Genomic DNA, 17,883 nt, shown 5'->3' with positions numbered 1-17,883 from the left:
TATCTCTCTCTGATGATCTCTGATCTTTGCTGATGGGCTCTCACTGATACAGTGGTACCTCGAGATACGAAAGGCTCGACTTACGAAAAACTCAAGATACGAAAGCAAATACGAAAAATTTTACGGCTCTACATATGAAAATTGCTCAAGATATGAAAGGTTGCTGCTGTAAAGTCTAAGATTCGCCCGGACCACAGATAACAATTTTGAAACTCGCTCGCTGCCAACTGAGTAGACTCGCCACCATCCTCCCGCTCTCCCATTGGTTCCTGATGCTAGTCACCGCCATGAGATCCTTCTCTCCTATTGGTCCGCATCCCTCCCATCATGCATCTACGTACTAGTACGTAGCAGCGTTCTTCTTTAGTCACTGCTTCTCACCAGTGTTATCGTATGCACGCGGAATTCGTTCGTTCACATATACGATTTCGTTTGTTAACGTAAATTCGTGTTAGTGATTTCGTTGTGCTACTTTATCGTGTTGTGTGAGAACCTAATTAGTATACGTACTACATAACTTAATTACGTACAGTATAGTCATGGGTCCCAAGAAAGTTGCTGAAGTTCACAGAAAGAAGAGAATGCTTTCTATGCAGACAAAAATGGAGATAATAAAAAAGTATGAAGCTGGCTTGCGGTTGAGTATGATCGCTAAGGAATACGGCCGAAATCCGTCGATGATAGGCACCATCTTAAGCAGAAGGAAGCCATCAAAGCAGCTACATCTTCCAAGGGCGTGACTATTTTGTCCAACAAGAGGAGCCATGTGCATGATGAAATGGAAAGGCTGCTTCTTCTATGGATTGAGGACAAAGAAATCAATGGTGATACGATAACCGAGACGGCAATCTGCCAGAAGGCCAGCACTATATTCGGCGATTTGATTGCCCAAGCCGAAGACGACGGAGGAGAGGGGACATCAACGGCAACCCTAGAGTTCAAGGCTTCTCATGGGTGGTTCGAAAAAAATTCCGTAAACAGACTGGCATCCATTCGGTGGTGAAGAAGTTGAAACTTTGTAAAATATGTAAAGTATAAAAAAGTAAAAAAAAATGTAAAAATCAATAAAAGACAAAAAAATTTAATTTTAAGTTTTTTGTAAAGTTAAGTGTTACAGTTTTGTTAATGTGTTTTGTAAAGTTTAGTTTGTTTTTCTGACATTTTTTTATGTGTTTCGTAAAGTTAAGTGTATGTATCTGCCGTTTGTCCTCCTCTGTCGCCACTTTCGGAGATAGCCTCACTCGAAAGGTAAGCTTCCACATTTTACTACATACGTACGTATGTACGTATAGTATTTCTTGTATACCATGTACACTAATACACTTTATTTACAGGTAATTAGCAGTACGTATTAAGTTAGGTATTGTATGGTCCAAATTGTTGTAGTATTTCATTGTTTATAGGTCAATTTAGCTTTATTATGAAATTTACTGGGGTGTTTTTGGAGGGCTTGGAACAGATTAGCTATTTTACATGTAAAATGCGGTTCAAGATACGAAAAACTCATGATACGAAGGGTACCTCGGAACGGATTAATTTCGTATCTCGAGGTACCACTGTAATCTGATCTATGACTTACTGATGATCTGCTCCCTCCTACTTTGTCAGTCGTATTTATACTGCAACCTGGGGGCGTGGCTTACCAGCAAACGTGACAGGCTCCCGAGATTACAGGAACTTTTTAGAAGAATCTCGACGAAGTATTGCATCAGAAATCGCGGTGTTCCTCATGTCACATCGGCGCCTGTCAAGTTCCATAGAACTCCTGCCGATTCTTCCCCCTTTCTCTCTCGCCCCCCCCCTTCTCTCTCTCTCTTTCCCCCTCTCTCTTCTCCCCCCTCCCCCTTTTCTTCTTTCTCCCCTCTTCTCCTTTCCTTCACTCATTTGGGGCTGCTGCTGCTGCAGTAGTCATTGTAAAAAGAAAAAAAAGAGAACCATCATGAGAACAGGCACCTCCAACACATGCGCGAATGCCTCCTTGCTGCAGAACTTCTCGAAGATGCGTTTTCATAACTTTGCTATATTCATAACTTTGCTATATTCATAACTTTGCTATATTCATAACTTTGCTATAAAGCAATTACCATGACAGCTATGCTGTGCTGTCCTCCAGTCAAGGTTGCTGAGACACCAACAACAACAACAACAACCAAGAACCACAACCCAGCAACCCAGGACCACAACCCCACAACACAACAACAACAACAAGGAACACAACCACAACTCAACAACACAACACCCAAGGAACACAACCACAACCTCACACAGAACTCAACAAAAACTCATAGCACAACAAATCTAACAATACAGGCACAACAACTCTTAAGAAGCAACAATATCAAACTAAACAAAAAAAACAACAAATAAATAACACAACTCAACTGACTTTCAATTCCTTCAAGACTGCTGCCAACACTTCTATCACCAGCTCTCATCAAAGACTAAAGACTGCCAAAAAAAACAACTTGAAACACAGAACTCTAAACTCCAACAGCATCAGCAGACAACCCAGAACTCACCAACAGCCAATTCAGTCGTTAACCATCCAACCACCAACTACCCACTACCCTCTCTCTCTCTCTCTTTCTCTCTCTCTCTCTCTCTCTCTCACAGACATTGTCAAATGGAACTCCATAACACCTCTACATTGTAGTCCCCTCTCGCTTTCATTTTTCTTCTTTTTCTGGCTGTGAACATAAGTTTTTCCTGAGTATGTCCATGTATCCCAGGATCACTGATATTTGTTTCCTTTTAAAGGGAAAAGTTCAAAGGTTTTGAACACAAGACCATCTGGGACAGGGACTCACAACCAGACACCATCGGTTTTTTTTCCTTAGTCCCAGATTTAAGTCAGACCTCTAGTAGTGGCTGTCCAAACTTAGACTTTAGAAGGGATGTCCCTTCTTCCTCTGAGACTGGACTTACATAGACTTCTGCTCAGCACCTTCATCTCCAGTATCTTTGGAAGAAGAAGAGGAGTTAGAGAAGTAAACTCTCCCCATGGCTAACGCTTCATTACTTTGCTATTTCTTAGCAAATTTTCCTAACTTCTTCTCTCCAGTGGCTCCTTCCTCCCCAGCTTCAACTTATGTGATGGACAACTGGACTGACCCGTCTAGATTACCTCGGCTGGTTCTCCTTGCCTGCTAGGAAGGCTTTAAAGGAAGTTAACATTTAGCCCTCGGAGAAGAGAGAGCAAGGGAAGGTTAACTTTAATTTTCTGCCTTCTAGACTCTCTTCAAGGAGACACGTCTTTTATGAGATGGGAAGCTCTCTCTTTGGGTGTGTCTGCCTCCGCCTAAGGAGACTTCTCCAGCCTGAGAGACTCCTCCAGGAGATTAGCCTTTAACTTGGCCAAAGTGATGTTCTCCACATCGGAATTGGATCATATGGTCAAGAATATTTTCTGAGTCTTTGTGGTCAAAGCTTTCTGGACTGGTCGGTAGGGGCATTAACCCATAAGATTAAGGAATGCTTGGCACTCAATGAAGACTCCATCATGGGCTTACAAGGAGTTGTCTCTTGCTTAGATAAGGGGATCAGAGATGGATCCGAAGAATTGGCTTTTCTTTTTACTAAAGGCATTCTAAAGAAAACAGAGGTGTTGTGCTTGTTTATAACTAAAGGAGTATCACGCAAACAGAGGTCCTCTCTTCTGTATTAACCTTGGTTAAGAAGCATCTTTTCCCTGTATCTACTATGCTTCAAGTTTCTTCTGACCTCCAGAAGAAGTCAACCCAGGACCTTCTAGCACAGTGTAGGCTAGGCTGGTTTAATATTCTTACGGTAAATTAACATGGGCCGACTTATGTCTAAATTGTCTTACGACCAACCGTCGTAGTTGACAGCTAGCTTTACTTATAAGTTAATGTATATCTTAGTTTTACCAGACCACTGAGGTGATTAACAACTCTCCTGGGGCTGCACCAAAGGATTAGATATTTTTTACATGGCTAGGAACCAATTGGTTTTGTAGCAATGGGACCTACAGCTAATTGTGGCTACCCTATATGTAAAGATGGTATTGATTACCCTAGTGTAGGCTAGGCTAGTATAATATTCTTACGGTACATTAACATGGGCTGACTTATATCCAAATCGTCTTACGACCGGTTGGTCATAACCAATTGCAGTTGTAAGTTGACAACTAGCTGTACATCTAAGTTAAAGTATATAGTATTAGTTTTATCAGACCACTGAGGTGATTAACAACTCTCCTGGGCCTGCCCCGAAGGATTAGATATTTTTTATGTGGCTAGGAACCAATTGGTTTCATAGCAACAGGACCTACAGTTTATTGTGGGATCCGAACCACATAACATAGAGAAATGATTTCTATCACTAGAAATAAATTCCTTTGATTCTGCGTTGGGCAAGCATAGAATCGTACTTCGGACCACTAGATTCGTAGGCGAGCACGAAAACCACCCGTCCAATGAGGAGCTGATAAATTCACTAATGGCAACTTTTAGACTGGCTAATATCAAGTGGACGGCTCATGAGAAAGTTAGTTGTGATCTTGACTTCAATGGAGGATGTACTGCCTCTCAGCCTTACATGATGTCTTTTTATAAATATGCTCATAAGTAAACCAAGGTTTGCTGTTGGTTTTAGTTCTTATCTTTTATAATAGTATGTCAGTTGTAAATGTAATTTTGCAAAGAAAAGTGGAAAGAAATATTAGAAAAAACATGTATAAATCCACAAAAGTTGCTGCATCTTCGTTCTCGGTAAATTTATGTGAATATTTTACAACAAATAAGCTCAGAATTTGTTACTGATTTTATTTTTTATCTGTTTTGATATTATGTAAGTTGAAAACAAAATAAAATAATTTTTTAGGAAAAACATGTATAACTCAGTAAAATTTATGATTGTCTTGTAAAAGAAGCTCCGAAAGTGGTTGTAAATAGTAATTTTCAACTTCTCATGGAAGGTAGGGAAAATTTTTTATAATTCTTCATACACTGTGCTGTGCATTTGCATATCTCCACTTTCCATTGATGTGCTTTTTCTTAAATTGGCCAACCTCATATTACTCCTGGACTGCTGCATATTCATTTTTTACCTGGCTCCTAAGGGTTAAAAGGTCTTCCTCGAAGGCACCAGCTAAGTAATGGAGAAATAGTCCTCCGTACACCAGTAGGAGCTAGGCTCCACCAGTTTTGGATGAACTTGGAAGCAAGCAGGGTAGAGCCTTGGATAGTCAAATGTTTTAAAAGAGGGCTATGCTCTCCTGTTCATGAGAAATCCATCTTGGACCACTTCACCAATAGCTGTAACAGCTTACTGTGCAAGTTCAGAGAAATTCATGGCCCTGTCTATGGAAGTATCATCCGTCTTACAAAAGGAAGCGATAGAGGTGGTAGACGACCCCCTAATACCAGGATTTTACAACCGACTATGTGTTGTCCCCAAAGCCTCGGGTGGCCGTACTAGACGTAAGCACATTGAATCTTTGTTCAAAAGACCAGATTCAAAATGGAGACAAACCAGATGGTTTTGTTATCCATTCATCAGAGGGAGTGGATGATTTCCATACATATGGAAGATGCATATTCCATATCCTCATTCACCAGGACTCGAAGAAATTTCTCAGGTTCATCTTCAAGAACAAATTCTACCAGTTCAAAACACTGTACTTTGGGCTATCGACAGCTCCCCAAGTGTTTACACATGTTTTAGCCTCCGTTGCAAAATGGTTACATCTAGTTGGTGTAAAGATCTCCCTCTACTTAGATGACTGGCTTCTTTGTTCTCAGACAGAGAGGAAATGTACGGTGGACCTTCGGAAAACTGCTTTTAGCCCAAGGCTTAGGCCTCGTAATAGATATGAGGAAGTCTCATTTAGTCCCTTGTCAAGAAATAGTTTATTTGGGGATGAAGTTCAAGTCAGTGGTTTTTTGGGCATTTCCTTCCCCTAAGAGGATTAAATCATACATTCAAAAAGTAGACCATTTTCTCTCCCTTTAGTCTTGCTCTGTGAAGGAATGGCTGAGCCTTCTCGGAACCCTTTCTTCCATAGAACAGTTTGTGTTGCTGAGAAGGTTACACATGAGGAATCTTCAGTTTTTCCTCAAGATAAACCAGAACAGGAGAAAAGATCCAGACTCATTCAGTTTCCCAGTGACAGTGGAAATAAAGGAGGATCTGTCATGGTGGAGGTAAAGAGAAAGGCTCTCGGAAGGGAAGGCTCTCTTCCCTCTGAACCCCAACCTGTAGTGTTCTATTCAGACACCTCTGACCTAGGTTTGGGAGGTCTCTTGGGAGACAAGGTCTCAGGAGTATGGAATGCAGAACAGAGGGAATGGCACATAAACTTAAAAGAGTTAGGCTCCAATACAAAGGGGGTTTGTTGGCCTTTGCAGATCAAACCCATGACAAAGTAGTAATGGTTCATTCGGACACCACAACACTGTCCTACATAAGGAAACTGGGGGGGGGGGAATTCAATGTCTTGGCTTACGAACTAAGCCGCAAGAAACAAGTTCTCCCCATGGAGTGGATGTTAGACCCGTTGGTGTGCCTCGACTTATGGAAACTATGGGGCAAACCAGTCCTAGATCTGTTTGTGACCACCAAGAACCATAGGCTCCCACTTTACTGCTCTCCAGCCCTGAACTCACTCGCATCGGCAGCAGTTGCTATGCTGACAGATTAGTCAGACAAGGACCTCTATAGGCCTTTCTGCCTTTCAAGATGGTGAGAGAGGTCATAAATACATTCAGGCCTCACTAAATATTTCCATGACCTTAATTGCACCATTCTGGCCTGCTCAGGAAGGGTTTCTGGGCCTTCTAGAGCTGCTCATAGACTTCCTAAGGATATTACCACAAAAGACCAGTCTGCTCAAACAGTCCCACTTTCAACGATACCACCAAGGACTGTCCACTCCGGCTCTGACTGTGTTCAAGACTGTCCAAAGACTCTTACAAGCGAAAAGCTTTTCAAGCCAAGCTGAAGAGCTGTAGCTCATTGCAGAAGGAAATTGTCAAGTAACGTGTATCAGGCAAGGTGAACACTTCCGATTGTGGTGTAAGGGACATAACATCTCATCTTCTAAGTGACTATAACAGAAATTGCTGATTTCCTGCTATTCTGAAAGTTGCCCAGTGGTCTGTTTGTTGACAATCAAAAGATACAGAGCTATGCTGAGCTCTGTGTTCAAGCATAGAGTCGTCGATCTAGCCGTTAATAAATCTCTTTCAGATGTAATCAGATCCTTAGATGCAGAGAAGCAAAAAGAGACTAGTAGATCGCTGTCATGGAATCTTGATGTTGGGCTTAGTGGCTGTTGGAACCACTCTTTGAGCCATTGAGTTCAGCTTCTTTCAGACTTTATGAAGAAAACCTTGTTCTTGATAGCCTTATCTATGACGAAGAGAGCAAGTGAGCTTCACTTGATGGATGAGAAGATTGGATTTTAACCAAAGTATTGCAATATGTGCTTTCACATTGGGGTTCTTAGCAAAGAGCGAGACTCCCTCCAAGCCTTGGCCTCGTTCTTTTGTGATCAAAAGTCTAACAGACTTAGCAGGACCAGAAGAGGAAGAGAGATCCTTATGTCCGGTCAGAGCTCTCAAGTACTATCTCCAGCATACAGAGAAGATTTATGGTCTCTAATCACCTTGGTGCTTTGTCAGAAACTTGTTGCGCCCTCTTTCAAAAAATGTGCTTTCATTCTTTTTGAGGAACTTTATTGTAGAGGCGCATTCACAGATTAAAAGTCAGACTTTAATTCTGTGAAAGTCCAAGCACACAAAGTGAGAGCTATGGCATCATCACTATCTTTCAAACATAACCTCTCTCTGGATTATATAATTAAAGCGACCTATTGGAAATATAAATCATTGTTCGCATCTCAATAGCTGCCCGATATTGAAATGATTTATGATAACTGCAGTACCTTGGGTCCATTTTTAGTTGCTGGTATGGTGTTGGGGAAGGGTGTATAGGAAGTAATTTCTTCCTAATCTTGTTCAATTTGCCTTGAGTAAGGTCATTGAGTTATAAGGGAAGCCTGGGAGTACTATGTACTAGGAGTACCCTCCAGTACTTTGAATTTTAATAGTTGGGTATGTGTTTTTAATATATTTTGGCGATAGTATATATTTACTCTGGCTTTGTTGTTTTTTGGTACTGTCCCCTGAGCAGGGGCATCATTGTGTAGACCTTGCTAGCCACAGACTATTCCTTAGCTGCATGGATCCCACTAAGTAGAGCACGACTTGGCCATATCGCCACATTTCTACAAGTTAAAATGAGTGTCTGCCAGTAACAAATAAGGAACCAACAGGCATTTACTAAATGCTAGCACTGACTATTTTTCATTTCATTATGTACTAATATGAATTGGAATCTGGTATGTCTAAGGATCCCAGCTCCAGCAATATAGGATTCAGCTATGTAATTAGTTGGTGAGTTGCTACATAAAAATGATATTTTTATGATAAAATTAGATTTTATCTACATACTATACTTACCAAGTAATTACATAATCAGAGCCCTCCCTCCTCCCCTCTCATGGATAAAAGAGTATAAACAACTGAATTCCATGCTGAGTTTGTTCCTCTCTCCCCCGGTAGTGGCCGGGGGGATAATCACCTAGCCGAAACAAAATAGCACTACTGCCGTGAATTTTTAAAAATTCTAGCTGCCAACGGGTAGAAACTGTAGCTATGTGATTACATGCTAATTATACATAAAATATGATTTTATATATCCCTTATGTTAATACTTTTTGGCCCCACTGTGCAAATGGCTTTTTTTTGCATTCATTGTAAGGTATTTCTTAATTGTGGTCATCCTTTGCATTCAAATCTTACAGCACTGGATGTAAGAATTTTACCTTTTCTTCTCTGAGGTTTAATAGAACACAGTTTTCATGATATTTTATTCCTATTGTGATTATAATGTGGATTGATTTTGCTAATCCTGTAGTTAAATAAGTGGAACTACAAATGTTCACACTTAGTGCAAATACCTATTTCTTAGTAGACTGACATGAGTTTCATTTCTTGGTTTATTTGTCATTTTTCTCTAGTAACTTATTTGTTGTTATTTATTTTGCACTTTTGTTATTTCTCTTTCATAATTTATCCATTAGACTAAAGCACAGTATAAGTAAGTAAGGAAAAAAGTGGTCAGAAAAAACCTGGTAGCCAGTTAGCAGTCAAACTTATCCTGTGATATGTTGGAAAAAATATAAATGATGTAAAATCTTTTTTTCTCATTTACCGAGTGAAATTAAGAAGAAACAAGTAAAAAATTTGCTGAAGTTTCTTCTGCATAATCTAGTTTTCTGTACAACTAATGCTGTTTAAACCATCAGCTACGACTGGTAGCACTTCAGTTGCTGCCCAGATGCGGTAGAGTAAGGGTGCATCACACGCCTCCCGAAAGCACTGCCAGGGATACGATCCATGGCTAAACTATGAGGCTAGAGGGTTGCAATTTTGTATTTTTTATGATTGGAGGATGGATGATCAACTTACCAATTTGGAGCCTTGTAGCCTATGTAGTTTTTTTTTTTTTTAGCTTGAGGGTGGACAGAATAAGGTGCAGATGGGACAGAAAACACCCCCCCCCCCCCCCCTCTCCCCCTCCCCCCCCTCCCCCCCCCCCCCCCCCCCCCTCTCTCCCTCCCCCCCCCCTCCCCAAGCTAGCACAATAGTTTTCTTATACAGAAAACTAAAATCAGAAGTTAGTGATGATTAATGGAAAAATACAACAAACATCTATGGAACACTAGTAAGAGTCCCCAGTTATAGCTCAGCTTCATAAAAATTGAAAGTTTTGGTTGACACATAGGTAATTGAGAATCCAGATGGCTTGTGCATTACTTAGTGAGATAACCTTTGATTTGAAGAATAAGACTGGTAAATATGGAAAATTTTTGACACAAGATATGGGCATATACTGTAAGTGTTCAATGGGATTACGACGAAACAAATTTATGTTAATAAAGGATTTTGAGTGAATGACCTAACAATTTTTCCTCCCCAAATATTTATTTGATGGCTTGTCAGTGTTTTTTCTTGTATGATTTTTATTTCATAAGTTTTTTCATACATTAATTATTTATAATTTTTTTTCTAGGAAAAATGCTTTGAGAAACTTTACAAATTTGCTGAATCACCTGACTGGAGGAAAGGAATGAATGTATGGAAAATAGTATTTGACTATAAAGATGATCCTATCAAAGAAATTAGAGCATTGGAAAATGATTTGGCTGAGCCTCGACCAGACTTGGACCTGAAGAATTTGAAAGCTAGTTCTGGTATTATCTCAAATCTTCCTGAAGATATCATCCCAAAACATTTGAGAACTGAAGATGGATCTCAACGCACTAAAGGTATGCTTTATGTAGAAGTTAGCCCCCAAGATCTGGAAAGGAAACCACCATATCTGTGAGTTGATATATTGGATTAAAGCTAACATATTGGTCATTGTAAGGAGCTGTTATGTACATACAAATCTTACTTGCACCTTGGCTGAGGGATTTTAAATATTAAAGTTTAGCAATGAGCTTAGGATTGGGGACAAAAAAAAATCAACCAATATATATTGTATGGTCAGATTGTTTCTGCATTCTGCCAGATATATGCCCTGAAAATACCAGATATGCCAGCATTGTTTGCTTTGATAAAAATAAGGGTATGATAATTGTTTTTGTTTATAATTAACAAACACTATTATTATGGAAATAAAATCCAATGCAAGGTCACATAATAGAATGCCAATATGATTATGAAAAATTGGTTAAGAAAAAACGGGTTGAATCAAAGAGGGGTAAATGTAGAAATATGTTGGATTTCTGCTCATGTAGACATTAAAGGAAATGGAATTTCCAATAAACAGGCAAGGCTGCTTGTAACTACCTGAACTGCGAGAAGCTCACATTTAGCAGTTCCTTGTAGTGATTATGTAACATCCTTAAAACGGTTCTGGGTCACAATCCCAAGTGCCATAATCCTGACAGAAACAAGCCTGACAGCCAGAATCCCGACAGGCCCAGATACCAACAATCCCAAAATTCTGACATTCACACAATCCTGCCTTTATATTTAGTAGTTATACAGTGTTCCCCCCGTATTCGCGTTCTCCGGATTCGCGGACTCACACATTCGCGGATTTTTCTTTGGAACCTATCTAGAAATTATTCGCGGACGGACTCACCCATTCGCGGAATTTTCCGACGAAAATAATCACTAATTGGTGTATTTTGATGTTTATTTTCATGACTAAATACATTTTTATGATACAAAAATGATTTACTAATTTTCAAATATTAATTTTGATTAATACTGTTTAGTAAGTTTAATAAGTTTAAATGATATCACATAATAAAAATGATAATTCTCTCTCTCTCCTCTCCTCTCTCTCTCTCTCTCGCTCTCTCTCTCCTCTCCTCTCTCTCTCTCTCTCTCTCTCTCTCTCTACTACAAAGATGTATGTTTTTTTGTATGATAAATAAATGATTTACTATTTTCAAATATTAATATTAATTTATACAGGAATAATATCAATTCATTAAAGAAAATACCATAGTGAATTAGTAAGATTTTAGCTTATAAATTTAAAAAATTATGGAAGAATGAAGGAAATCCCAGTCAGATTCTTTCTCTAACTCCAGGTACTAAAACTCAGATATACGTATCAAGTTAAGTGACCGGAGGGGGAAGGAGCTGATTTGTTGCTGCCATCAAGTGCTCATGAAATTTCCACCCCCCCCCCCCCCCTCTCTCTCTCTCTCTCTGATCCTCTCTCTCTCTCTCTCTCTCGCTCTCTCTCTCGTCTCTCTCTCTCTCTCTCTACTGAGATGAGAGAATTTTATGGTACATATATGCGTAATATGTTTATTGATATTTTCAAATAATAATAATAATAATGATAATAATAATATTAATAACTGTAATTACAAAAACCATATGTGAAAGTATTTTACAAATACTATGATAATCTCTCTCTCTCTCTCTCTCTCTCTCGTAGTAGCCATCTTGCTTGATGAGACGTTCCCGCGTGAAATCAGATTAATCAACAGATATCACAAGTTTAACATACGACTAGAATTTGAGAAATATCTTGAAGTGTTCGTGAACTATCGATGATAAGATTAGTGTGAAAATAGTAGGATAAAGCTTCTTCTAGTTAGTTTATCAAGTGTAATACTGTAAATCAGAACAAGATGGCTAAGTAAGTTCCAACTGCGGGAAGAGATGGCGTAATTTAGCGTGTTTAGCAGATTCGCAATACGATGAGGTAGCAGGAAGGGAACTGGCATTTCTCATCTATGAAATCAGCAACAGTCCTAACCAAAAAGATACAAAAGCATTCATAGATATATTAGAAGGATATAATCCTTCAAACTGGAAAAAATCTAATGAAAACATCTTGAAAATAATTGAAGAAGTTCCAAATAAAATCCAAGTGGTCAAGAGACTCATAAAGAAAATATACATAAACCAACATATTCCGACAAAGAAAATGAATAAGGTGAATCTTGTGAATATCCTAATTGACGCATTAGGAAAAAGAATGCCAAAAGCATGCAAACTGTGTAAGGTTTGGTATAGCATAGTCAATCCACAAAACCTAATCAGAAAATGTGCTGCATGCAAACATTCCGACCCATCCACAGTGTGCTGAGGTAATACAAGATATGAGAAAAGATACAAGAATTTTTTGTTCAACATGTCTATCATGGATGACAATGTTATTAAATCAAGATTGAATGTACAAATAGTTGAGGATGAAGAGGAAGAGGAAGAAGAAGAAGAAGAAGAAGAGAAGAAGAAGAGGAAAACGGAAGAGAAGTAAACAAAAATGAAATGACAAGAAAAAAATAAGGAAAAACAAAGAACAAGATAAAAGTATGGATGCAGAGATACTCATTGATACTACATATGAGGCAATAAAGCAGCATAACCTACGAAGAAATAAATTACGATATGGCAACAGAAAAGCAAATCCCGAAGAGGCTCTACCAGATCTACACAATGACGGGAAAGAGGAAAAAATAGACAAGAAAGACAAAATCTGCAACCTTTTGAAAAGAGGAATTGCAGATTTGGAGAAAGATGTACTACAAACATCCTAAGGTATGTCACAACTATGAAATATATGATAAATGTGCATACCTAGATGGATATGGGGATGATTGCAGAGATCTGCATCCAAAAATATGCAAAAACCTAAAAGAAGGAAAAGGATGTAAGTTCGACAAAAAATGCAAATATATGCACCCTGTAGCCATGAATCATAATCAAATAAATAACCAACCAAGTAACAAAATCCAAAATAAGAAAGAAACAAATAAAGAGAGAAATCAAGAATATCAGGTAAAAGAGAAAAGCCAAACCACCAATGAGATATGCAGAGATGTCAGCAAAAAATTTCAATGCATCAGCTCCAAAATTCTACTCAAGGGATAATAACTGTATTTATTATGCAAGAGGATATTGCAGAAACGGAGAAAATTGCAGATTCAGACACAAAATGAATAATTATGATGAAGGAAGATCAAATATTATGGAAAAGTTGGATTTTTTAATGTCAGAATTTCTGGAAATGAAAAAAAGAAACAACATAACAGAACAGGAAAAGAGACATGGGAAAATCCTTATTACTACCAATATTAAATGAAGGAGAAAACACGCAAACCATCATAGTGATGAATGCGCAGGGTTTAGTTACGAGTAACTCAAAAAGAAAAATAGAGTACTTAGAAGAACTAACCCAAATTGAAAAGAAAATAGATATAATGAATATAAGTGAAACCTGGTATTCCCAAGAGACTGGGAATGATGATCAAAAAATAAAAGGGTTCCAAACTTATAGATCAGATAAAAAAAGAAAAAATAGGAATCAAGGGGGAACCGCAATATATGGGAAAGACAAAAAACAAGGAAAAAATATATGAGAAATATAGTAACTCAGAATGTGAACTAATAGCGGTAGAATTTGAATCTGAAAAATTAATGAACATAGTAATATATAGACCTCCTAATACTAAAGAGTTTGACTTAATAATTGAAAAAATTGGATGATATATGTAGAAATCACAAGGACTGGACTATTTTCTCCTATCTGGTGACTTCAACTTTCCTTTCGTAGAATGGAAAGAACGAATAGGAGATTGTGGATGTACTTATACATATAAAAAAGAGAGTAATAGTAGTGCAGAAGATAAGAGGCAATTCGAAAAGCTATTAGATATGCTACTAGAATACACATTCAACAAATAAATCACCTGCCAACAAGAAAGGAAAATACTTTAGACCTAGTATTTTGTGAACGAGGTGAATTAATGTTAAAGAAATAATAGTTTATAATGCGAGTATTTTCAGACCATAATGTCATAGAATTAACAGTTCATTCCAAAGCAAGTGAAAACAGATAAGCAAGAAATGAAAAAGTGGGAAGGATATGGAAAATACAACTTCTATAGTAAAAATATAAATGGTCAGAAATAAATGAAGAATTAAACAAAGATTGGGATAACATTTTCGTAAGCGATGACATAAGGGTAAATACGGAGATGTTATATAAAATATTAGAGAAAATAGTGGATAAATATATACCGAAGAAGAAAAGTAAACATCATTCATGCATACCAAGAGACAGAAGGATCTTGTTCCAGAAAATCAGAAAGTGGAAAAAAGGTCTTGCAAAAGAAAAAAATGCATGGAAAGTTATAGAACTAAAAAGTAAGATAGAAAATGCAGAACAAAAGGATTATACAATCAAATGAAAATGAAAAACGGGAATTGGAAGAAAAAACCCTATTAAATATCAAGCAAAACCCCAAACTATTATACTCATATGCGAAGAAGATGAATAAAAGAAGAATAGAAATAGGCCCTCTGAGAATTGAAGGGAGATTAACGAATGAAAAAAAGGAAATTTGCAACATACTGGCAGACACGATATAAGAGAGAATTCACCCCTAGAATAGATAATGAAGATAATGATATAGAAGTAAGGGACGAAAATAGTGAATATCTAGCTGACATAGAAATTAATGAAGCTGATATTGTGCAGGCAATTAATGAAATTAAAAATGGAGCTGCTGCAGGGCCTGATGGAATCCCTGCTATTTTGTTAAAGAAAGTAGTTCATTCTATCGCAAAGCCACTTGCAATATTATTAAGACAAAGTGTAGATACAGGCAAGATTTTGTGATGAGCACAAATTAGCATATATCACCCCTACTTTCAAAAGTGGATCAAGACTTGAGGCAAGTAATTATAGGCCTGTGAGTCTAACATCACATATTATGAAAGTGTATGAAAGGGTAATGAAGAAAATATTATGAAACATTTAATAAAAAATAATTTGTTTAATATAGACAACACGGTTTAACAACGGTTTCGTACCCGGAAAAAGTACACAAACCCAACTGTTAGTCCACCGTGAGAACATATTCAAAAATATGAAAAGCGAAATGAAAACAGATGTGGTTTATCTAGACTTTGCAAAAAGCTTTTTGACAAAGTAAGACCATAATATATTAGCAAAGAAAATTAGAAAACACAATATCGTAGATAAAATAGGAAGATGGTTAAAAGAATTTTTACACAACAGAAAACAGATAGTTATTGCAAACGATGAGAAATCGATGAAACCAAGGTAATATCCGGTGTGCCACAAGGTACGGTGTTAGCTGCATACTGTTTGTTATTATGATTGAAGACATAGACAGTGATGCTAAGGATTCGGTAGTGAGTAGTTTCGCTGATGACACAAGAATAAGTAGAGAAATTACTTGTGATGAAGATAGAAACGCTCTACAAAGAGACCTTAACAAAGTATATGATTGGGCAGAGGTATATAGGATGGTATTTAACTCTGATAAATTTTGAATCATAATTATGGAGACAGAGAAGGAAAGCTATATGCATAGTAGGGGACCTAATAATGAGACATCACAAATAAGGAAGCAGTTAAAGACCTTGGTGTGATGATGAATAGGAACATGTTATGCAATGATCAAATAGCAATTCTTTTGGCAAAATGTAAAGCAAAAATGGGAATGTTGTTACGGCACTTCAAAACAAGAAAAGCTGAACACATGATTATGCTTTATAAAACATATGTTCGTAGTCCACTTGAATATTGCAATATGATATGGTACCCACACTATCAAAGGATATTGCACAAATAGAGAGTGTACAAAGGTGGTCCTTTACAGCTAGAATAGAAGAAGTTAAGGACCTTGACTACTGGGAAAGACTACAATCATTAAAATTATATAGTCTAGAAAGGAGAAGAGAAAAAAATGCTACATGATAAAATTCAGGCATGGAAACAGATAGAAGGAATAACAGAAAATATCATGGAACTAAAAATATCAGAAAGAGCAAGCAGAGGTAGATTAATAGTGCCCAAAACAATACCAGGAAAAATAATAAGGAGAGCACCACAGGACATTAAATCCACTACGCACCAAGCCATCGATAATGCAGCGTCTATTCAATGCGTTGCCACCCGCTCATCTGAGGAATATATCAGGAGTGAGCGTAGATGTGTTTAAGAATAAGCTCGACAAATATCTAAACTGCATCCCAGACCATCCAAGATTGGAAGATGCAAAATATACCGGAAGATGTACTAGCAACTCTCTGGTAGACATTAGAGGTGCCTCACACTGAGGGACCTGGGGCAACCCGAACGAACTGTAAGGTAAGGTCTCCTCTCTCTCTCTCTCCTCTCCTCCGCTCTCTCGGCTCTCTCTCCTCTCTCTCTCTCTCTCTCTCTCTCTCTCTCTTGCTTGGCGGATTCGCAATACGATGAGGTAGCAGGAAGGGAACTCGGTGGCATTTCTCATCTATGAGATCAGCAACAGTCCTAACCCAAAAAGATACAAAGCATTCATAGATATATTAGAAGGATATAATCCTTCAAACTGGAACAAATCAAATGAAAACATCTTGAAAATAATTGAAGAAGTTCCAAATAAAATCCAAGTGGTCAAGAGACTCATAAAGAAAATATACATAAACCAACATATTCTGACAAAGAAAATGAATAAGGTGAACCTTGTGAATATCCTAATTGATGCATTAGGAAAAAGAATGCCAAAAGCATGCAAAATGTGTAAGGTTTGGTATAGCATAGTCAATCCACAAAACCTAATCAGAAAAATGTGCTGCATGCAACATTCCGACCCATCCACAGTGTGCTGAGGTAATGCAAGATATGAGAAAAGATACAAGAATATTTTGTTCAACATGTCTATCATGGATAGACAATGTTATTAAATCAAGATTGAATGTACAAATAGTTGAGGATGAAGAAGAAGAGGAAGAGGAAGAAGAAGAATAAGAGGAAAATGGAAGAGAAGTAAACAAAAATTAAATGACAGAAAAAAATAAGGAAAACAAAGAACAAGATAAAAGTATGGATGCAGAGATACTCATTGATACTACATATGAGGCAATAAAGCAGCATACCTACGAAGAAATAAATTACGATATGCACACACAAAAGCAAATCCCGAAGAGGCTCTACCCAGATCTACACAATGACGGGAAAGAGGAAAAAATAGACAAAAAAGACAAAATCTGCAACCTTTTGAGAAGAGGGAATTGCAGATTTGGAGAAAGATGTTACTACAAACATCCTAAGGTATGTCACAACTATGAAATATATGGTAAATGTGCATACCTAGATGGCTATGGGGATGATTGCAGAGATCTGCATCCAAAAATATGCAAAAACCTAAAAGAAGGAAAAGGATGTAAGTTTGACAAAAAATGTAAATATATGCACCCTGTAGCCATGAATCATAATCAAATAAATAACCAACCAAGTAATAAAATCCAAAATAAGAAAGAAACAAATAAAGAGGAGAAATAAAGAATATCAGGTAAAAGAAAAAAG

General features: G+C 37.6%; 1 protein-coding gene across 1 annotated transcript in view; it reads left to right on the top strand.

Annotated features, from left to right (window-relative positions):
* LOC135219107 (tRNA (guanine(6)-N2)-methyltransferase THUMP3-like) overlaps positions 1-17,883 on the top strand; it is a 228,494-nt gene that overhangs the window by 68,428 nt on the left and 142,183 nt on the right. Inside the window, 1 exon segment of the mRNA XM_064255549.1 lies at positions 10,099-10,354. Within this exon segment, the coding sequence (XP_064111619.1) occupies positions 10,099-10,354 (256 nt within the window).

The sequence above is a fragment of the Macrobrachium nipponense genome, chromosome 1 (assembly GCF_015104395.2).
Source record: "Macrobrachium nipponense isolate FS-2020 chromosome 1, ASM1510439v2, whole genome shotgun sequence".
Classification (NCBI taxonomy): Eukaryota; Metazoa; Arthropoda; class Malacostraca; order Decapoda; family Palaemonidae; genus Macrobrachium; species Macrobrachium nipponense.
Note: the sequence above shows the minus strand (reverse complement) of the source record. Positions and strands in the feature narration are given on the sequence as shown.